Here is a 23944-nt window from a genome sequence, read left to right as displayed (position 1 = left end):
GGGGCAATTTTAGAAGAAAATAATAATATTTAAAAATGCCCCCTGAGAAGTAAGAAACTTGTGCAAAATGAAGACCTAATTGAAGCAAGTTGGTGGATCATTTTGGCACTATTAATGTGTAAAATTTTAGTTTAAAAAACCGAACATTTGTGAAATGAGCAGTCCATGGAGTCTTTCGTGGACGGCAAATTTTCTCTATTATGGTAGGCCTATAAATTGTGTTAAACATAAATTAGCAAATGTCGAAAGCAGAAGTTGAAGTGGCCATTTGTTTATCAACTACGCAGTGATGTTCCCCCTTAGAACTTGGAAAATTTGGTAAAATGAAGACCTAATTGAAGCGATTTGGTGGACCATTTTGGTACTATTAATTACTGTGTAATATTTAAGTTTGAACAGTTGAAAAGCCAAAAATTGTGAAATGACGCGTTGACGGTCCATAAAGCCTTTCGTTGTCACGTTTTCCCCATTAGACCTATAAATTGTGTTAAACATAGGGCCTAAATTGGCAAATGACGAAAGTAGAAGCGAAAATGGTGACTTGTTTATCCACTACGCATGGGGGTGTCTGAGGGGATGTTCCCCCCTGAGAGGAAAATTTTGCAAAATTCAAGTCCAATTGAAGACATATTTGGTGCATCATAAAACAGAAAAAAGGACCCGAACCCAATTTGCAAGACTTCAAACTGACACTATACAATTTTAGAGACTCGCAATGGATCGATGCTGACAAAATGTGATGGGCCCTACATATCGGGAGTAGGTCCTAAATGCCAAAAGCCGAGAATAATATCCAGCTGAATATCGGGTGTTTCTCTATTCAAATCTTGCAATATCTAAACGCGTACGTTTTCAAGATTTTGTACGCATTGGACATTGGGACTATGGATTTGAAGGAGTCAGAAAAGTGCCTGAACGCTTAAATACGCGTGTTTTGTGCGTTAAAGAAAACCCTGCCCCCCCTGTGTCATGGGATGTTCATATGGCCCCTCCACCTGTGGTTAACTGGTCAATATAATGATATTCAGTATGATACATAGAAATTTTAGCTGTCAACCTTTGCATTAAAAGTTTTCAGGATAGGTACACGAAATGGCTGACCCTGCATGAACATCATAAGATTAAGTCATGCCTGTTCTCTGATACGCAAGTTAACCTACTGCATGTACATGTATTTTAGACCTGCCTTTTTACCCCGGCTTTTTACACAATCCCCAACACCTGATACGACTTTGAAATCAGATTTGTCCATTGCTTTGAAGTTACACAGTAAGCTATATAAAACATTTGTATTTGGAGTCATGTATGGCAGTTGTATGTAGATGAAATGGGATAGGGCCCCCGGGATAGTGCCATGTGTCCTGAACTCGCCACCCTTAGCGTTACATCACAAATATTATGAATTTTTACACCGATCGAGTTTCTAATTAGATTATCTCCACAATTATCAACCTAAACTAGCAAAAGTGTACATTTTTGGAGAGCTGAAGGCATAAGCAATTCAAATATACACATTTCAACCCATTATAAAGGGTGACTTACATGTTATACAGGGTGGAATAAAAAAGATTCAGATAAAAATGGGTTACTTACTTAATTCATTGCTTATTACCAACTTGCAGTAACAAACTGGAAGTAAACAACATTCATTCGGTTAGGGGAGCCCACTGACTTTGGAAGAAACCAAAATCACAGCTGTTTGGTAATCTCGGAATACAGGGTGTCCCAAAGTATGTTAGAATTTTTTACAATTCAACATATTTTGAACTGAAAGATTTTGCCCCTAACCCATACAGAAAAAGAAAGTCCATATTTAGATTCCTCATCATCAAGAAAATCTATACTTTGACTATGGTAAGATAAGTAATTAAAATTTTAGATTTTGAAGACATCCGCATTACTTACTACAGTGTTTAATATGAAAACAGGTAGTTTTGTATGGAAAAGTTTGTATTGACCAATCATAATAGATTAAAACCAATTAGTAGAATTGTTTAGCTGTAAGGTCATGAATCTTTTAGATGCTAAATAGAGTCTGAATCCAATTTACAGCTTTGTACAGAAGCAGATTATGCACTAAAATATCAATCCCATAGAGTTTGTGTGTACCACATCCCCCACCTCCCACCTCCGCCACCCTGTCTGAATTCTATGAAGCACGGTGTCAGTAACAGAATTCTTTTTACGGGGTTGAAAGTGCATTTTATTTAGCAATAAAATGAGACCACAAGCATGACAATAACTTCTTGCTTGGCAGAGATATCAGCATTTATAATTTGAGTCGAATTTGGGGAAATGTAACATCGCCACCTTTTTTGGGTGGTGAGTTCAAGACCCACGACCATAGGGAAATGTGCAATCATTGTCATGTGACTGGTTCAAGGAGCTAGAGAATTAAGGAATTAACTGAAAGCAAGTGAAGAAGGTTACATTCAAAACTTTTTTGGGATGTGCTAATGTGTGCATATTTTAGCCCCGGCTCAAGGGTACACATTTAATGCACAGTCTATTGAATACATGAATACAAAAGCCACCCAAGTCCATGGGAAGTGATTTTGAGTGAAAAACATGTGTATCATTTTAATTCCTTCAGTTAGATTCACCTGGTCAATATGGTAAGTTTTACGTGCAAATGAGTGGATTAACCTGTATTAGGTATGACGATTAGCATTTCAGGGACTTCGTGGGGTTCATTTTAAATTTTGGACTTGGGTGGTTTTTGAATCATATACAAAGACAACAATGTTAGAATGAGATTACCACTAGTAAGATAATACAAAATAAAGCACACAGGTATGTATAATGTTGATAAGCATTCTGCCATGTATAATATAAACCACACACTTTCCTTTATTAAACCCATTTTTTGTTCAAAAGTCACTCTCTAGCAATGAATGTGTTACAAGTGGACTTTTATACATACTGGATTTCAATCAATGTGTTACAAGACTCAAATCATGGAATTGGGTGATTCTTTCATACATGCTATTTTTCACATGCTCAATAGACACAGAGGATGAATTTGAGTTGTTCTTTCATACATATGACAGGCCTATGTATAGCAACAATTCCCCATGCTTAATCAATTTGGCCAAATTATGGACTTGGGTGGCTTTTGTATTCATATATGTGACATGATCTGGTCCATGGGGGCCAAAGGCGGCAAATTTGAAATTGAGATAAAGGCAAACATATGGAGTAAAAAAACAATAAAAAACATAAGAAAATACACATCACAAAACCTCATAACTTTAGAACCATGCAAGTATGCTAGATCTGTGGTGTTTTCAGTAAATGGTAGCCTATTGTATGTATAATGTAATAATCACAGTAACTCAATTTTCAAAAATGCCTCCTTTGGCCCCCATGGACCAGATCGTGTCACATATTCAATTACTAAATCTGTGGACAAATGCATGTGAAGCTATTGGCGGCAGGTAAAATCTAGCTGCTTCGAGCATCGGCATTTTCAGAAAAAAATCAGTTAAAAAAGTAGGCCTATACATGTTAGCATTGCCTTTAGTCACTTGCCTGCTGCTTGAACTACATGAACTATCTGTAGCATCTCTCTGTTGTGTTTCCAGGGTCTGTTTAAACAATTAAAGACTTCACATTTTTTTACATGATTTGTCATTTGACTCACCTGGGTTGTCTATTGTGTAAGGATGCTATGTAAGAATGAGGAATTCATCATCCAGATCACCATCTTCAAGACCTTCTGGTAGAGTGTGTCTCCTAAACCTGTGAAATGATAGCAAGGATTCTCAAATAAGTATTATAAAACTGTGTCCTTTAATTATAAAGACCTATATGGAAAAGGGTACACGTCAGGTTGAGGCTTTCTGGCTGCAGTGTAGGTCAAATTTAAGGGGCATTGCATGTAATACATACTACATACGTATAATTCAAGGAGTTGATGAACTCAATAGCCATCGACAATGGCATTTATAACTGCACTAGTACAAGTAAGTAAATAAATAGAAATGGTCAGATTACCAACAAAATGAACAAAAAGGAAATTAAAATAGTAGGAAAATACCAAAACTTTATCATAAAAACAAATAAATAAGTAAAAATGCCAATAAATAATGAATCAAATAAATAGAAACCAAAATAAATACCATTCTCGACCTCATTACTGCCCCCAGGGCCAGGGTCTTAAGTTTTCAGGTGGCGTTTATTGAAATTATGGAATGAAAATGGGAATTTACATTCAAATACACTGTATTTGAGGTCAAAATCATCAGAATCCTAAACTGGAAATTTGAAGGTACTTTTATTCAGGCATTTATGCAATTATTGTGGTACAGGTACATTGAAAGGGCAGTGTTACGATTCTGCAGGGGCACTTATTAGGGGAGGGCACAAATTTGTTCGAATAATGATAATTGGATTTTGAATTCTTTTCATTGCGTTGTCATGCATCAGATGGTATTAATTGCAATACAAGTTTAAAACAAAATTGGAAATTTATCTTATCTTTTATAACCAATAATTATCAATAAAACATACAATACAATTATTATACAATACAATACAATGCGTTATGGGCATTGAATGCTAGACTTGTGCCAAGTTTTGAATTTTGTGACTGCAATTGTAAGTAAACATGCAAAATTGTAAAAACATGCAACAGTTTTTGGCCCATTTCCCCTCAAATTGCAAAAATATTGTAATTTGATTATTTATTTTGCCAGGAATAAAAAGTAATCAGAGAGGATATTTTTTAATCGAAACTAGTGCTGTGTTTGAGCAAACAGAAATATCTATGCCTCTGACTCCACCCTTAAATCACAGCCTAATATGTGCGCGCGACAAAAGTGTTGTTGCATGCAGTTACCTTGAAAATGCTTGCTGTGCGTCAAAAAGCACTAAATGCACATTGTTTTACCAGCGAGTACATCCAATTACCTCAAAAATGTCTGCCACAGCCTTGGCCTGGCGTATCATTAAGATTACAAACTCAAAATTGCACCATACGTAACGCCATGGCAAATCCGCCATCTTGGTTTGTCGCATATGGAGGGCAGATGATGTACCTTCAGTATTTATCGGCATTTGAGGGTTTCAGCACGTAGTGCTTAGCACATGTTTTGGTACAAGGCGTTACATGCAGAACGCAAACATGAACGCACTTTGAATACCCGGTATAGGAAGTTTGCTGGGTGCATAGCCAATTAGGTACATTAAGTTACCTCCATGAACAACACACAATTTAACATGGCGTAGTCGGTACTCTTTGAGTCTACCTCATTGGCAGCACTTCAAAAAAGCCCCCGCGGGCATAATTTTACCCATACGTGCTTCTGATAGACATTTTTAAATCAACATCAGTAACATTAGGAAAACCTGGTTATGTGGACCCGGGTGTGGACCCCATGTGCGCACGCAGCGTAATAAAGGTACGCGAGTGTCCTTACGCACAGTTGCACACGTACATCACATAAGTTCTCGCCAGTGATACGCATTACGCAGTTAGTGTTTGTGCTGCACTCAACAGCATTTTTGCACCCGCATGTGCATCTTGCCTTCAAAAATGACTGTCGCGCATCAAAAGCCCTGATGCATGTCGTTTACCCGTATGTGCATCCAATTACCTCGCGAATGCTTGCAATGATGTCAATTGTCATGCACTACATGGCCGTGTGTCATGAAGGGGTGTTTCTTTGCGTTTCGTCAGTAAATTTCAAGGATCGCGCATCATTTTACATTGAAACACTAAATATAGCACCACCCTGCATCTTCGTTTACTTAATTATATGTACTTACAACTTATTTATTTAAAATCTCAGAACAAATTAATTTTGGTACCAAATGAAGGAGAACTTTCTAGGCTTTTAAATGAATGCAAATTTGATAGAATTGAAACAATAAAGTTGTTTACTTCTTACAAAATTATAAGTAATACATGTACTGTATTTACTTTAAAATGAAACAACACCACCCTATTGGGAACACAAGTCATGACACATGGCCATATTATTAGTACTGTATATACACTATACAACCGGCAGTGGGGTCAATTTCACTGACAACATAAAACGATGCTTGCCTTTGAGTCTCAATGCATTTTACTCAAAATGTTCCTTCGTCACTCTCTTGATGAAGCCAAATGGACTACATGTATAGTAGGAATTTACTACAGGGCAGGACTCTGGGGTAGCGCTAGGCTGCATTTTGGGGTCCCGGACTAACCAAAATACAGTTCGGACCCCCTATTAAATTTTCTGCGAGTTCAGGGGTTCCTGCAGACCCCCGCTTTTCAGTCTAGCGTAACCGCAGACATACTATTTATGCTGCATTTGTGCAACTCTGACTCACCAAACTCTACGGACCCCCTACATTCAGATTTTCTGCAAGTGCAAGTTCGAGGATCACTACAGACTCTGGAGAGCTTTGTTCCCAGGCTTTGTTCTAGAGCTACCCCTGCTACAGGGATCCTTCAGAAAGTTCTGACTTCAAAAAGGATAGGCGAATAGTTACTTGAGTTACGAACGGTTTAACGTTACATCCCGGGGCCGTGCCAGAAATCTAAAAAGTAAAAAAATTGCCCTGTGCACTCAATTTATTTTTAAAAAAAACTAAAAAGTCCTAAATACTATGTATTTTAGCAATTAAGCTTGAATGAAATGCAAAAAAATAAAATAAAGAAATAAAGAAATAAATAAATAAATTTAGGCCGTATAAAATTAATGTTTTGGTTCTCGTCCAGAGGATTTTCATGAATTGACGAGGAGGGAGGTGTTTTTTTTTTTTTTTAATGTAAAATTAGCATTGTCAGTAGTTTTTGGTCTTCTCCAACAGTGCTCGAGGAAACGATGGGGTGCTTCTTTTTTTTTCAAATGTGAGATTCTGAGGGATAAACCCCCTAGAGTACCACAAAAAGACTTGGAAGTGATGCTTGTTCTCTAATAAACTTATTTATATGTAGATTTCATAAATCATTCCAAAGTCTAAAAAAATTGAAAAATCTAAAAAAAAAAAAAAAATCTGACAAATCCCAGAAATTGTGGAGGGAGGGGACGAGAACCAAAATATTAATTTTACACGGCCTTAACTAAATAAATAACGCTAACGGTACACATGTACGTTTAAACTTGTTAATTCCTGCAAAGATTTACTCAACATTAACTTTATAAGGCCAAGTAAAATAAAAAACATGTTTCACGTCCGGGTTTTTGAAAAAAAGGAGGAAGAGGGGGCTTTTTATTTTTTATTTTTTATCGCAAAATCTGTGTAAATACCCATAATTAGAGCTGTTTTAGCGTACATGTAGGCCTATACAATAATGCCTGGAAAAAGGAGGAGGCCTCTTTTTATTTGTTGTTCTGAGAGATGGGCCCCCTCTAACTATCACAAAACCTTATAAAAGTGTTTCTTGTATATTAGGCCGTATAAAATTAATGTTTTGGTTCTCGTCCCAGAGGATTTTCATGAATTGATGAGGAGGGAGGTGTTTTTTTTTTTTTTTTTTTTTCAATGTAAAATTAGCATTGTCAGTAGTTTTCGGTCTTCTCCAACAGTGCTCGAGGAAGCGATGAGGCCCTTTTTTTTTTTTCAAATGTGATATTCTGAGGATAAACCCCTAGAGTACCACAAAAAGACTTGGAAGTGATGCTTGTTCTCTAATAAACTTATTTATATGTATGAAGATTTCATAAATCATTCCAAAGTCTAAAAAATTGAAAATCTAAAAAAAAAAAATCTGACAAATCCCAGAAATTGAGGAGGGAGGGACGAGAACCAAAATATTAATTTTACACGGCCTTAGCAAGGCTGTAGAAAGCATCTCTACTTCCTAGACACATTTTTTGAAAAGTTATAACTGAATTTCAAAAAATAAAAATAAAATTGAAGAAACCTCAAAAAAGGAAGCGGGAGGGGACGTGAAACACGTTTTATTTTTTATTTGGCCTAATATACCGGGTATAATGTAAAATTGTAAATTAAACCATAATTATTTCATTCCAATATTCACTAAATTTATGTGAATACATGTAGACTGGGTGCTGATGATAAAAACAGTGAAAAAAAAGGATACAGTTTATATTGAATTTGCTTTGCATATTGGGAAAAAAATTCTTCAAAACACACACAGATTTCTGCACGTTTTTTTTTACCAGAAATAAACACTTAAAATGTAAAAATAATAAATAAATAAACATATAAACAACTGATGGTGATTATAAGCATTGTATTAGTTTGTAAACACCCAGGTGTTGATGCCAAAAACAATGCTACCGGTATACATTTTGTATAAAGCCACAACACTCCAGCGTTATCCATTTTACACTGATTTTGTTTTGCATGAAAAAAAAAGTCTCTTCAAAACACCAATTCATGCACGCTTTTTTACCCGAAAATAAACTGCTAAAATGTTAAAATAAACAGTACATAAACAGATAAACAATTGATGGTGATTATAAGCAATTTATTTTTTGTAAACACTCGGGTGTTGATGTCAAAAACAATTCTCTGAAGTTGCACGCAGCCAGGGTCTACACGCCATTTTGTTTTCAATTTAAAAAAAATCTCCACAAAAAACGCCAATTTATGCACGCTTTTTTGTCCCAAAATAAACAGGTAAAATGTTAAAATAAACAGTAAATAAACAGATAAACAATTCATGATGATTATAAGCATTATATTTATCTGTAAACTAAAGCCAATTTGAAATAAAGTTGATCATTTTGAAACGTATTTTTAAAAGCTTCCAGCCTAGGCCCGAGCATTATTTTAATTAGGTAAGCTTAAAAATACGATAACAAAATAATGCTTAAATAACGGTATAAACTTACTGTAATGTCTGCAAAGATTTGTGTCTGCAAGTGTCCAATAACTGTCTGAATTGTTGCAATGTCAAACTGATGCCTACCATCGCCAGTGTAGTGATGCTCGTGGATTGTTTGAAGGCATCCATGAAGACATTACAGCACTGGTCAGGAATCAGTACATCGGGTTCAGTAGCACTCAGTTGTAGCGTGTCTAATTGTGTGCATGACATGAATGTGCTGGTCATATGCCTTACCAAACTCACCACGTAACTGCTATCATATACACACAGCACCTTTAGACTCGTGAGTCTGGTATGAATAGAGTCAAGTAGAGCGTCATGTTGACTCATACTCATACCATACACACTGATAGCCAGCACAGTCATTGCAGATGGTAATGACTTGGTAAGACATACTGCTACTGCATCATCCATCTCATTACCGGGGATAGACAACTGTGTAAGATTGGCTGGGATATTCTCTGCCAATGTCAACATATCGTTTGCTGGTGCATTCATGTTGGATGCAGACAACAAGTACAGTTCCGTACATTGGTTTATATGTTGGCATAATGCAGGAACAGTTTTCCCAGGCTCGATTGGATTTTGTGAGATATTGAGTAGCTGCAGGGATGGCATTTTGTGGACATTCCGAGCAAGTCTGGTCATTTGTTCTCCACTAGATGCAGTTGATATTGCATATAGCACCCTTAGTGAAGACAAATGACCATCTTCAATGTTCTTACACAGTATGGTAAAATTGTCGTGCAGTGTGAAATGATTGACATCGAGGGCCACCAATTGGACGTGGCTGATATTATTGAATATGCCAGACACGTCAGTTTCAGATGTGCTGGGTAGGCCCTCGCTAGCTTGGATACAGCTGATGTATGCTGCTATAGCTGCAGGGGTTTTCCTCAGAATGTCACGACTTGTGTTTGGATTAACAGCGAGAAACCGTTGTTTGATTTGTTTCATTTTTTCATTAGAAACAGCATTCATTTCCCGCTGTTTTGAAATCCACATTTTGCCAGTTGGACCTAGTAAAACTACCGGGTCTGTTGCATGAGCAATTGGGCGCAATGTAATTTGATTGAATTCGGGCTTGTTACTGCTTTGCATTAGGTAGCCTAATGCATTTGCAGCCTTGGTAGTGATGCCATAAAACAAGACCCGCTTAGAGGGAAATAAACTTTTCAAGTCTAAATCACTCTGGGCTTCGTAGTTGCACACAAGGCACAATTCAATTAAATCTTGAATGGGCCTGGTCTCGTTAAATGGCAATTGTTCCCTGTAAAACTTACCAGAGTCCATTTTGCCAAAAATTGTGACCAATTTTTCCACAATTCTGCTTGCTGCTGGTTCAGTTTCAGTTTCACACCGTGCAGCAAACATAAGCACAAGTGCTATGCTCAGGGCATTTTTTGGGGACTCAATATCTTTCAGATAAGAGTCCAACTTTTCCACACGTTTGGAGAGGAAATACCCTGCACAGAACTCTTGTGCTGATTTGTGGAAAAATTGCCACTTACCAGTTTGGTGTTTTTCAGTAAGCACACCAATTTCACATGCAACAGAAAAAACAGAACCAGGAAAGTCTGTTTCCCCAAACACAAGATTAGTGTACCCTGGGGTCAGCCCCGTAACAGCAACCGAGCCAAGCTTGTCGATGAGATCTTCCTGTAGAAAATGAGAAAGAGAAAAAAAGTGGGAAATTTTATGAGTTACTTTTATTTCTCAATCAGCATAATTTTGTAGCCTGCAAAATATATTTGGTTTGTTATTTTTACATAGCCCTGATCACAAATCTGTACTACATGCACACATTAGACTAGTTTTGGCCTCGCCGTAGGGCTTTCATAATTTAAATCTACATGCGTGTGTACTCCTTATAACCAGTTAAAGATGTCATGGGTGTTACTTGTGCAAAAAAAAATAAATATGAGTGAAGGCCTAGCTAATTTTGTTCGGCTTATAAATTCTCAACAATTATTCGTTTTTTTTTTATTACTGCGAAAGTCAACTGCGCAAGTCAATTAGCCCTAAATTACGCTTGCGTACATAAGTAGTGCGCACCAAAGTGCGCGAAGTAGTGCGAACCAGTCACGCATACTATTTTTCACCCTGATGTGGCTGCGACGTCCACAACACGTTCATGACGTTTAGGCAACTTCATTCATGCGTCAAGCACGTGCGTCTGCACACCAGGCTTTAGCGATTAGAGCCTGCGCCCCATGAAATGAACACTAACGTATTCTTTTGAGCCTGTTTAAGCTTGTCATTAGTTCTTGCGTCATGTGCGTATACGTGCGCGAGCGACGTCGAGCATGTGTGCATCATGCATGCATTGCATAATTATGATCTGGATTTTTGCTTTCTATGACGTTATGGCATGCATGCATGGTACAGCTCATTGACTGAGCTAGGCCTTGGTAAAAAATCATATAGGCCTATGCTAGGTTCGGTTTTAAAATTACACTATCCTTCATTAAAAGCAAGGCCACGAGCATTGATGAGGCTAGGCCCACCTTTCTTGCCAAGTTTAAAAACCGTTTTTTCCTTGGCATGCATGCATGTTTGTAAATGTTACGCTAGGCCTAATCTAATGGCCCGAGCATGCGACTGACTAGTCTATTTCCTACTTTATTGTAACACAACCATAATACGTAATTCATAAGACCATATTTAATTATTAATTTAGGGATTTTTTGTAGTCAATTTTGTTCTGAAGATTGGCCTTCTTTTTGGCTCTGAAGATTGGCCTTCCTTTTGGCTGGGCCTACATGGCATACCAAAATAACCAAGCGATATCGCGATCGTGAGTGCAATGAGTGTGTAATTTTATAAATGGATTAGTCTTATGAACTACGCAAAATGATATATTAAATTAATTTTAGTTTTAAATCCTTGAAAAGATGACTTCACTTATTATACATCGGTGCAAACATGGCAAACGGAGGTCCTTCTTCCATCAGCAATGTCAAATCATGCATTCATTGGCTGTGTGTACGGTGACAGTTTTGACCAGAATAATATTCAGGATATTAAAGAAATACTCCCAGTCTGAGACACCGCAGGCGGCATAGGACACGCAACACGGACGTACGAGGCTGGCGAAGATACAGGGCTGACAGCCCCATTCACAATACACGGTTAGCGATTATAAATGGACAATTAACATACTTGCAGTGGGGTACTTTGCAGAACCCCAACGGTTTTAGAGTAAGATAATTTTGCTTTGACACCACATAACAAATTTAGAATTGTTTGTGAAGATTTCATGATTATGTGTTAATCCAATGGCGACTTCAAAAATAGCGATATCGCATCCACCATCATCTGAGACACCGTTTCAAAACACGCGATAGCGCCCTCATTAAAAATACTCTCAGACTTAATACTTGAGAGTACTAACAAGTGAGGGCGCTATCACGTGTTTTGAAACGGTGTGACTGAAAGTACTATCGTGTGTAGGCGGTGTGGTGGTGTTAAGCGTATTATTGTTAGATTTGTTTAATTGAGAAGTTTGTTTTTCCCTGTCAATATTATAAATTATATTATTATTAAATATGACCGTGAAAATAGCTATAATAATAATAATATTAAAAAAAAAAACCAATTAGTGTAATTTTCATAGGGGTATAATAATAATAATAATAACAATAATAATAATATCAAATACTACTACTACTACTACTACTACTACTACTACTACTACTACTACTACTACTACTACTACTACTACTACTACTAATAATAATAATAATAATTATTAATTATCTATTATTTTCTTTATTTAGTTTGAACAGCAACCTTCAACTCATTTTGACAAGAGCGGGCATTTAATTATTTCACAACACATGATATCTGATTTTATAAATAAGTGAAGGTGGAATTGTACTCCTTGTTTATTCATCATTATTGTTGATATTATTAAAGTCAGAAAATGGCAAATAGAAATAGTTGAAAGTTAGTTTAATGGAGAAAATCTGAAACAAAAGTAAAATAATTAATTATTTTGTGATTTTCAATTTTGGAAGCGGGCGGTAAACAGGAAACTAATAATCAAGTGCGAAGGGCCTTATAGGCATAGGCCCTACTCCAAATAAAATCATATTGAAAACGTCCATCTTTAAATACACTTAGGCCTCTACTAAATGTCGTAGGCCTCTACTAAATAGTCGTATGAACAAAGAAAATAGCGGAGAAAGGAGATTAAAAGTATAATAAAGTGCACGATATAGGCCTATATACTCGGATACTAGTATACATAATACAAATAATGTCACTATTAAGTATTTAAGTAGCTATATTAAAAAAATAAGTAATCAGATTATAAAATAAAAAAGGGAAGGAATAAACGAGTATCATAACAGTAAATACATTTATGCCTAAACGAATAAGGAGTTCCAATTAAAAAGCATCATAATATATATGCTTAACTAAATAACATAAATGGTGACCATTTATTTTACTAACTTTAAGCTTGGCCTATTGTTAATTTTGCATTGCAAAGATGGAAAATAGTGGATGTGATAAGTAGGCCCATTATTTAGGCTATATAGGGCCTACATATTTACACTGCACCAAAAAAAAAATATTTCAAACACGTTTTTTTTTTTTTTTTTAACAAATCGGGTTTAATAAAGTAGGTGCCAGGATTAAATAACTTGTTATTGTTTTAACCTGTTTTTGCTGTGCCTAGTCATACTTTAATTCCTATATTGATCTTTAAACACTAATTGCTCTATATTTTGGCATCACCACGCTGAAGACGCTGGTCGAGCTAGTTGAAACGTTCCAGGTGAGCGAAAAATAGTGTAGTGTTGAAGTTAAAACTTTAATTCAAGGTAGACATTGTTGTATATTAATGAAACTTCAGGAAAGTAACCATTAAAAGTAACCTTAAAATGTCATATATTAAAGGTCATTTGGGGTCAAGTAGTAAAGACAGTAGATTTTCATATTTTAATTGGTAGAAACTATGTGAAGCCAAAACGTCATTTCAAGATCATTAGAGATCATCTCAAAAAAAAAAGAAGAAATACTATTGGATATTCATTTAACTTGGTGGAAAATGATGCGCAAATTAGTGGAGCAAATGTAAAATGTCATTTCAAAGTCACAGAAGTTATTCGCATTCACATTTATACAGGGGAGACTATACAATTGTACTTACCACACTGCCGGGAGAAGAAAGCTGGCTTTTACCCATCATGGAAAGAACTGCATGATACAATTCCCCCAGTCTTTTGGGAATTTCCCTCCCGTGACTTTCTTCAATTCAACCAGCTGACCATAACAACAATGAGTGGGCTGGACAGGTCAATAGTAATCTCGTTTCTTTGTATACACCCTGACAGACGTTTGCCCAACTTGATTAGACCAGGTGCTGCAAGGTCATCTTTGGAGCGGTTGAAATAATTTCTCACAAGGTCGAGGACATCAGACTTGTTCAATGGTTTCAGCTGAAGCCTTTTATATGTCGGGTATTGGTTGATAATTTCACCTTCTCGCCACGGTCGTGTTGTGACAAGCACCCGGCATTCTCTCAAGTGATCGTCCTGAATAAGCCTCACAATGTTGCCTATGTCTTGCGTCTTCGCTAAGATCTTCATCTCGGTTTCATCAAAAGAATCTAAGACAATTAAGCAAGATTCTCTGAAGTCACCACTGATGATCTGGTGCAGAATGTCATTATTTATTGCGGGATCTTTGGCAATACTAGGACTCAGCAACTGTTCTCGAATTGCATCCTCCAGATTGGTTGTATGATCTATCAACCCCAACTGAAGGATGAATAAGAGTTTAGTATGCTTAATTGCCGATAATGGTTTTTTTCTGCACCAGTCATATGCGATTTTGGCGCAAAAGACGGACTTCCCTCGTCCAGGATCGCCGACTAAAAGAAAGCGCCGTCCATCAATTTTGAGGACATCCTCATATGACTTCAAGCGTTCTTGAATTACAAATGATCCTGACGAGGTATCGTCAATAGACATAGGCACATAGAGGTCATCCAGGTCCAACCACTCGTTACGCTTCCACGGAATGATCTGCTTTTTGCAATATATGCGCTCGTATTTTTCTCTCAAGTCTTTGGCTATTTTTTGTACCAAATCTAAAATGCAAAGTGAAACATAAAATGATTAACAGTTTTATAAGCACCGTATAGTTTTCGGTTATAAGCTTAATACTACAGTGAGAGCGATAATGAGGGGAGACAGGGGTTGATTCAGGGGGGGGGGGGGGGTCACATTTCCCCGACTCCTTTCCCATAGCCAAGAGTTTGAGCGATCATCTGCAATGTTTAAGCTATTATAGCGTCGTCCTACTAGTATGCCATTTTCATGAGAAGGGTTTAGAGTTTTAACTTCAATACTAAAATATGCGCTCATCTGGAATGGTTGCCATTGGCATAGCGTCATTTAGGTCTGCGTATAAATAAGGGACCGTTCATTATTAACGCGGGAGGGGGGTCGGAGGAATGTTGAGCTTTATGGGTGAAAAATACCTAACCCCCCTATTGCGATGAATCAATTTCACGTAACCCCCTATTGAATCAAACAAAATCACATAACCCCCCCCCTCCCTCCCCTTTCAAGCAAACTTTATTAATTTTATTAATTCAGTCACAGAGATTGGGATTTTGACATTGGGGGATGGGGTTTGAAAAAAATTCTTAAAATCATAGTAATCCAGGTCTTTTTGGCGACAAGTCTATTGTACAAATGCACGCAAAGCGCGTGGAAATTGTGGCAATTTTGAAGCAAAAGTGGAATAAATTCATGCAAAGCGCAAAAACAATTGCAATTTTTAGACTAAAATGGCCATATGTAAGGTTAATTTGGTTAGAAACCTACATAGGCATACAGGCCTCAACATTGGGGGCAGTGGCGTAACTAGGGGTTGGTAGCGCCCGGGGCAAGAAACTGCAAGAAATTGGTGCCCCTCCCCCCCCGAGAATATCTTAGACGCGGGCAGTGGCGTAGCTAGGGGTTGTGGCGCCCTAACCTAAGGATAATCCCCCAAATCTTGAAACAATTGCGCGCGGAGCGCCCGAAATTTTGGACAAAGGGGAAAGGCCTACCACTAATTAATTATGGTTACTAGAAGTTGAATATCGGTCTTGAAATGTTCTTTCAAATTTTGACTTTCATCGCTTGGAGGGGCACAGAATTGATGCTGAATTGGTCAATTTGGCACCCCCGTAAGGCTGGCGCCTGGGGCACGTTGCCCCCCTGCCCCCTAGTTACGGCACTGATTGGAGGGGAATAATTGTATGGACCATCCCCCTGGCAAAATATTGGGGATTTACTGCCCCCACCCATCCCTGGGATCTACGCCTATAGATCTAGGGCTAGGCCTACTTTTGGTGAGAAAATTTATAGGTGTGTGCTTGCAAGTGGGGTGGTCATGTGGTGAGGAGTGAGTTGTTTGTGTGTGTAGCATCTGTCAGTGGCGTAGATTTCTTTTTTGACATTGGGGGGATGGGGTAGGAAAAAGAAAAAAATTCTTGAAGTATAGTGAATCCAGCACATTTTGACCGTTGGAACAAATGCGCGCGAAGCGCACAATTTTTTGCCCTATTGAAGCTAAAATGGTGAAATATGGTGCAAAATTGGAACAATTTTGTGTGAATAACTGAATAAGTCATTAGACAATTATGTATGGTATGATTGACTATTAAATTTCACATGACCCCCCCTATCAGGAAAAATAAAATTACATAACCCCCCTGTTTGTCAAAGTGAAAATCACATAACCCCCCCCCCTACATTGCCTCCGGTCCCCCTCCCACATTAATAATGAGCGGTCCCTAACGGCAGTCGAATAGAGCGAGCATTCCATGTTTTTAGTGATTGATTAAGCCCGAATGTTTGCGGGATTCAAACAAAACCTTCCAGAAGATGACACAATAATTATGTCATGTTAAAACCATGTAAGCCAGATATATTATCTCTTAGTATGAACAATACCTTATATCATCAGTATTATTTACAAAATATCACATGGAATCACTTACCGTCATATCTGTGGGATGTCGTAGGCGCTTGTGGTCGTGGCACCTGTTGTGTTTCTGTGTATAATTAAGAAGGACCACCATGTTATAATATAATTAATAATTTATTTTCAATTTATTGAGTTGCAACTTTATAAACATACAAATTGATAAACGGTTTGCATCTTTGCCCTCCTGATATAATGCAAATTATATTTTGCTCATGTACAAACGACATGGCAGTTGTATGATCCTGATGGTCATAGTGATATAAATATAACATACCCTTAGGCGCTTATATCTTAATGGCATATATAAACGTAACCAAGCAGAACTTTTAGATACCAAGGGGTCAATAAGTTACATAATATAACCTGGTACCCTTTAATAGTAACATATTAGAATTATATAATCTTGAAGGCATTTGAAACCTAATGGCCTGAAACTTGAAGCAACATGAGCTCCTCTGGCTACGATCACCACTGTCACCACTCAGTGAACCTGGGTCGCATCGAAGTATGCCATGCTGGACACGTCACCAATAAGGGACGCACCATTAGATATTATCGGGGGGGGGGCTAGGGAGTTTTTTGAAAAAAAAAAATTTTGCCTCACTGATGAGTAAAAAAAAAAATTGTGCCTCATTGATGAGAAAAAAAAAAAATTTCCCCCCACCCAGCTCTGTATAAAGGTATACATTAAAATTGAAAAAATACAACTTCGCCGCCAAAGGAGGCGAAAAAAAAAAAAATTTGCCTCCACAGTCAGCGAAAAAAAAAATTTCGCCGCCATCGGCGGCCAAAAAAAAAATGTCTGCCTGACCCCCCCGATAATATCTAATGGTGCGTCCCTAATATCTGTAATTTTCGGAAGTCATTTGAAGGCCTGGGCTTAGTTAGAAGCTCTTCAGGCGGTCTGCATCCGTCTCTCTGCTTACACCTCAACCCCGGGCCTCAACCGTTCCATGGATTTGACCTCTGATTCAATAATACAGCCCACAACCCTGACCTATCCTAACCCTGATCATAACCCTAACTCGGTTTCGCAAAATAAAATTGACATTACTATTACTTACTCTTTGAAGAGATCTTTTCGTCAATAGCCTTGATAATTTCAGGCAGGCTTTTCATCATAGCCTCTTCTGTTCTTACATCATAATATAACATGTTGCAGATCATAAGTCCTAACCAATCGGAAGGCTTGGAAGAATCGTATTGCAATCGGATTATACCCTTATTTAGAAAATCTGAATATTGAGCCTCTGTGGGAATGAGTGTCGAAATTATTAGTATATTCATAACAATAATTAAGGTAGGTATTAGGTCCTATATAGGTGTCATTGTGACTGGCATTTTAAAAATAAGATAATATTAGCTAAAATAAAATTTTCTGGTATAAGTGTGAGTTTGAAGCAACAAACATTTAATATTGCTTACATTTACCCCTAAAATATATAAACTATTAATTTATTATAAATTCATTTAGGTTTGCACCATTAAATCCTGGCGTTTTATACTCTTGTCACGAGATCCATGGTGTGTTACTTAATCCTCTCAAAATGTAGTAGAAATTGCCGATTTGTAACTATAAACATTTTAGATGAAAGTAAACTAAGACAGAATTGATTCACTATTCAAATTAAGAAGGATATTATACCTTTTCTACAATTTTTACTGTCTTGGTATTCTTTAGAGCAGCACATTACAATTACAGCAGATCCCTCCACAGCTTTCGCCATTGTTTGGTCCATGTTGTCTCCTGTTGAGAAAATATTTCATAACAAATACAATTTCTTATTATTTCTTAGACATTTGGTGGTGGTTTCTGCAATATACCTACACTAATTTACAAATTATACTTGTTATTCTGGTGTTCGTCTTCGCTTCATAATGTGTTCAAATTGATTACTAGATCTTGGCGATGTCAGTCATAAACATACACAATTTGATTTGAAAAATTATTATGGTTCACAGACTATAGATAGCCAACTCGCCATAGAAGTAGTGATAGGAGGATTAATTACCATAGCAATGTGTTTACACTATTTATTAATATATTGCCCTGCACCAGACGTTACGCCGTTCCATTGCATTGCGCATAGATTATCAAAAACCAGGGACAAAGACATGGATCGTAATTCTATAGAATGTTCTACATCATGCTGATCACTCGCACCTGTAAGATTAGTGTCTTTGAAAAGAGCGGTACTGTGGTGAAACTATCATTGCACACATACACCGCTGCGCTGACGAGTGCATCCTGCTTATAGTGCGGAGTGATAATTTCAAAAATAGTGTAAACCGATTGCTATGGTAATTAATAATTACTACTTCTACGGCGAATAAACGAAGATACTGGAGAGAAAACACATAGGCCTTTCCCCAGAATTGTCCACTCAATGCCCGGCCTCACTGTATTGCATCATGTGTCACAGCGGAGCAATTATCATTATGCAATGCCCGATGCAATGTTAATTCTAAAATTGGCCAAAATTATAATGTTATATAGTTTACAATTTGCCTGAGACAAGGCAAAAGGAAGAAGCAATTGGATTTTGGGCAATTCTGGTCCGGTATTTCGTCTTCGGCATTAAATCCAGACTTTTGGACTCTGTTGATTATCACGTAGAAGTAGAAGTAGCAGAAGTACCCTGACCAGCATGGATTTACGTGTTAGGTGAGCAGACAATGTTAACTTGGTTTACTTACGCATGAGTTCCACATCCATCCAAACCCTCAGGTTCGTTCTCACTAATTCCTCCTTCAGTTTCAACATCCGCTCCTGAGCACCCCAGTTATAAGAGATCATAACGTCCCATTGGTCTGTGATATCTGGCAAAGAAACAAAAAATATGGCAAAATGTATCTGATTATGAGCCTATGAAAAGTGACTGTGGTGATTTAAAAGTCAAGTCCATATATTTTTAGCCCTCGCTACTTGTATTCTAGTTTGAAGTTTAAGAGAATGAACAAACAACTAGACAGGGCTGTGACTATGTAACCACGAAGACAGTCGTTCGTTGCTTTCGACCGAAAGTGACCTCTTACTGATCTAGGCTTTGACCCCAAATCAGTAAACACCCTAAAGATAATGGCTAGTGTCAATGGATGTGTGCAATTGGTGTCACCAAGATGTTTGTGGCAGAAGATGCATTTTCCCAGGTATTTCACCGGATTTGACCCCAAATAAAAAATACCTCGTATACACTGGGTAAAATCATGTGTGAACACACCAGTTATATGTTATCTTTTCCTGGCTAAATTGGTTTTGGATCAGATGCACCCAACCCCCTCCCACCCCGCCCCTTAATGACATCAGACATTAAGTAAAAAATGTCACATACACTTTGTAACAACAATTCATGTGTGGACATACCGTCACGGCGGCATGTTGAAGGTATTTGGCTCTAGACCAGAAGTGACCTCTTAATGTCCTTTGACTCCAAATAATGTGAAAACATGCATTGGCTAAATTCAATGCATGTATGCATCGGTCAGGAAGAAGCCCCTTAATGACCTGTTACCCCAAAGTAGTTAACACCTTGATATTGACCAATAACAATGCTTATATGCAAGTGGCGTTACTGTACTCGATAACTTTTGATAACAAAGTTTGATTTTGAATGTTTTTAATTTTAGACGTAGACCGGAAGTGACGTACCCCCGTGACCATTGATCCCAAATCTGTGAACACCCCATTTACACCGTCTAATGTCGATGCATGTGTGTAAGTGACATCTTTGTGCTATGTTATTTGTATAAGAAGCGTTTTCAGTGTCGAAAATCGTTTTGGCCGTAAACCAGAAGTATTGACCACTTAATGAACTTTCACCCCAAATCTAATGTACCGGAAACTTAATGACCTTTGACCCCATACAAGGTTTACACACAAACATAGATTTACACGCTGCAAAATCTCAATTATCCAAGTAAGTTGAGCAAGGACGCCCAAGAACCTGTTACATTCAATCATTCTATATTAATCATTAAAAGACCACCAAAAGATGACGAGAGGGAAATAGGAAGTATGGGAAGGAGGAAAGAAGAAAGCAGGCAAAATTTAATGTCGGTCAATTTAAACCACTCTCTTAAACTCACCTGGAGGTATGGTTGATGTAGTTTGTTGCTCAGGTTTCACCTGTGGTTCTAACTCCTCCTTGGGTTTCTGATAAACCTGTGGTTTTGGCTTCACCTGAGGTTTTGGTTTGACCTTTGGTTTCGGTTGATCCTGTGATTTCGGCTGAACCTGTGGTTCCTGCTCAACTTGGGGTTCTAGCTGAACCTTGGGTTTCGGCTGAACTTGGGGTTTTATCTGAACTTGGGGTTTTATCTGAACCTGGGGTTTGGGCTTAACCTGAGGCTTGACAGACTGTTTTGACACTCTATCTTGCTCAGACTCTCCATCGGGTTTGCTTGGGGGCGTAGGTTTTACTTGGTGCTCTTCTTGTTGCAGGTCTCCTGATGCATCTGTGAAAAATTGAAGGGCAAAGGAATATAGGTTACAAATTTAATGATGGAAGAACAAAGAGAAAAACAGCATTAACGACCAGATATGTAGAAAAAGTACTATATGCCTCAAGGTAATCCTAATGAACTAGCAATCTAGCATTTTTCTGAACAGCTCTACCCTAGCTAGCTATAAACATGATTAAAATGAAAATAGATTGATATGTTTTTGATATTTCTTGTTTTGCATTACCAAATGATTACACAAAATGTTTCCTTCTGTATATAACAGTACCAGTGACTGAGTTATTCGATGTTCGATCATTTGTGTAGAAATTATCAAATAACATTTGTTAGGTTTTACTCGACTCACAGGTGTTATAGTTGTAGTTGTCCTCAATGGGTTTGACCTTCGTTCTGTACAGATCAGGTACACGGAGTTTGAGACTTTCTCTGAATGGATCATAACCTGCTGGAGATTTATCTTCAAGGAGGTCAATCAATGCAACCAGTCGTCGGTCTTCCTTAGGTTCTTTCTTGATTGTCCTTTTCTCTGCCTTCGTCAGTGTTTTACTAAGTTGAAGATCATCCAGTATGTCGTTCATTGGCAGTTGCTCAGAAGCCAATGACCGTTTCACTTCGATGAGAATAGTGTCTACTGTGTCCGAATCAGCCATGTTTCTTCTATTTGAAGCAACCTGAAATTATAAAGTAATGCAAGTTTGTACGACGGGTATAAACACCTTTCCCATAATCAAGAAATGTGTTTAATAGGTGATGATACATTGTGAGGATCACATACATATCTTATCTATAGGTAGGTATATCATCCCCTGGTTACAGTGGCTTTTTACTGCACGTATATCTATAATACTCACCTATAGGACAATTGAAGTTTCGGTAGCTATATGATACCAAGCAGGGTAGGGGGAGGGTCCTTCCTAAATGAAAGGTAGCCCTCCCCCCTTACTGGTGATTCCTGTCTGTGGTCAGATTGTATCTGGATATAAGGAAAATGTCAAAATATTAACTTGCTATTATCATATAACAACTTCACAAGAGTGATAGAGGGAGTAAGAATAAGAGGGATAGAGCTAGAGAGACTGAGGAGATAAACATGTGGAGAAAGTAAACTAAAAAGGGAGATGGAAAGAAGAGGAAAAGCGAGTGACAGAGGGGAGACATTGCACAGACGAGACAGAAAGTAAAGAGACAATAAAATTGTCGCAAAATGATAGTAAATATGAGCACTTATGTTCCTATAGTTACATGTAAGCCTATCATTGAAATGGTAGAACCAAGTAGTTATCAATCCCGAGGCAGCGCAAATTAAAAACTTAGACCCCACATGACCATGTTAATATTTTTTTTTGTATTAGCCTACATCGAAAATCAAGTAGCAAATGTTCCAAAGAGAACACAGGAAAAATGACAGCTTATGTAATGCTACAATTAATTGGGGTCACTTTCAGAAAACTTAAACTGTATTAGGCGACGAAAAAAGAAAACCCTGTTCTACGGGCCAGACCGACCCAGACGGGCCGACCGACCGACCCAACGTGAAAGGTCCGCCCGCCCGTAGAACAAGGTTTCCTTTTTTCGTCGCCTTATGGGCGAGGACGTCATTTACCTGTTAAAGCGTCTCTTGTGTAAAAATGCGGCAAACAACACGAAGATATAAACCGATATTCTGTAAAAAAAATAACAGAATAAACCAATATTAAGGGTTTCTTTCTTTCTTTCTTTTTTTCATTCTTATAGTATTTATGAATGTAAAGAATTTTTGGCATGCATATCAAAGTGATAAGACCTAATAATAAAAATATTCCATTATATTGCCTATCAATCATTTCCTCTAATTTACAAACAACATGAACAATGACAAACAAACAAACAAGGACAAACAAATGCGTTACATCTTTACATGGTTTGTGAACTATTGGACACCACGAGTTTAGGCCTAATATTACATCAAAAAATAGCGGGGTATACTCATTGTGAGCAATATTCCTTTAACCTAACTTCTATAAGTTTTTTTTTTTTCAGATTAGTTTCTAAACAAGCAAGTACTTTACTTACTAGGTTACTTCGTCTGGTCTACATTTTGCTCGGTACGAGTGTTTCACTGTTTACTGGTAACAAAACAATAACAATAATATAATCAAATAAGTTATAGTGTACCCATATGTATGTTATTGGATTAGACCGGGAAAGTTAGGCTGTAGTTGCCCGTCCTGGTTGAAGTGAGAACAGGTGTTGTTTAAACATTTTTGTCATTCTGTTGGTCCCTATTTTTATCCCTTTTCCACCTATTACGCCCTTGAGTCCTGGGCTCAATGACTGGGAAAAAATTCGGAATTCAATTAACAAGATATGTTACAGTAGATTATTATGCAAACGTCGGCTTTTTCTGTGGTATATGTAGAATTTGCACATTTAACCATGAGGGTATTTCGTCATTTGGAGGGAAAATTATGGCATTTGTCCCGTGTACATGTATCTTGCCGACAGACTCGAACAAAAGTAGGATGCTACCCCAGCCTTGGCTCAGTCGCTGTATTCATAACCATATTCGCAAAATAAACAGAGGGGGTTTGCTGAGAATGAAAATAAATAAATAAATAAATAAATAAATAAATAAATAAATAAATAAATAAATAAATAAATAAATAAATAAATAAGAAGAAGACGAAGAAGAACAATAACAACAACAACAATAAAAAA

At 37.5% G+C, this 23944-nt stretch overlaps 2 protein-coding genes across 3 annotated transcripts in view; one reads left to right on the top strand and one right to left on the bottom strand.

Annotated features, from left to right (window-relative positions):
* The window catches only part of LOC140146508 (uncharacterized), a 281043-nt gene that overhangs the window by 34936 nt on the left and 222163 nt on the right, over window positions 1-23944 (top strand). The window lies entirely within an intron of this gene.
* LOC140146507 (uncharacterized) overlaps window positions 1-23944 on the bottom strand; it is a 37142-nt gene that overhangs the window by 2179 nt on the left and 11019 nt on the right. Inside the window, exons 3-13 of one of the 2 annotated variants that reach the window (XM_072168379.1) lie at window positions 23300-23352; window positions 22851-22910; window positions 22099-22220; window positions 21594-21918; window positions 20873-21241; window positions 19484-19606; window positions 18432-18533; window positions 17851-18036; window positions 16800-16853; window positions 13953-14894; window positions 10315-10453 (exon numbers count right to left, since the gene is read on the bottom strand). In XM_072168379.1, the coding sequence (XP_072024480.1) occupies window positions 14053-14894; window positions 16800-16853; window positions 17851-18036; window positions 18432-18533; window positions 19484-19606; window positions 20873-21241; window positions 21594-21897 (1980 nt within the window). In that variant the 5' untranslated portion in view covers window positions 21898-21918; window positions 22099-22220; window positions 22851-22910; window positions 23300-23352 and the 3' untranslated portion in view covers window positions 10315-10453; window positions 13953-14052. Of the gene's footprint in view, window positions 1-3643; window positions 3742-8798; window positions 10454-13952; window positions 14895-16799; window positions 16854-17850; window positions 18037-18431; window positions 18534-19483; window positions 19607-20872; window positions 21242-21593; window positions 21919-22098; window positions 22221-22850; window positions 22911-23299; window positions 23353-23944 lie in introns of those variants that run through there. The other variant, XM_072168380.1, reaches the window with a different exon arrangement.

This window comes from Amphiura filiformis, chromosome 2 (genome assembly GCF_039555335.1).
Source record: "Amphiura filiformis chromosome 2, Afil_fr2py, whole genome shotgun sequence".
Taxonomy (NCBI): domain Eukaryota; kingdom Metazoa; phylum Echinodermata; class Ophiuroidea; order Amphilepidida; family Amphiuridae; genus Amphiura; species Amphiura filiformis.
Note: the sequence above shows the minus strand (reverse complement) of the source record. Positions and strands in the feature narration are given on the sequence as shown.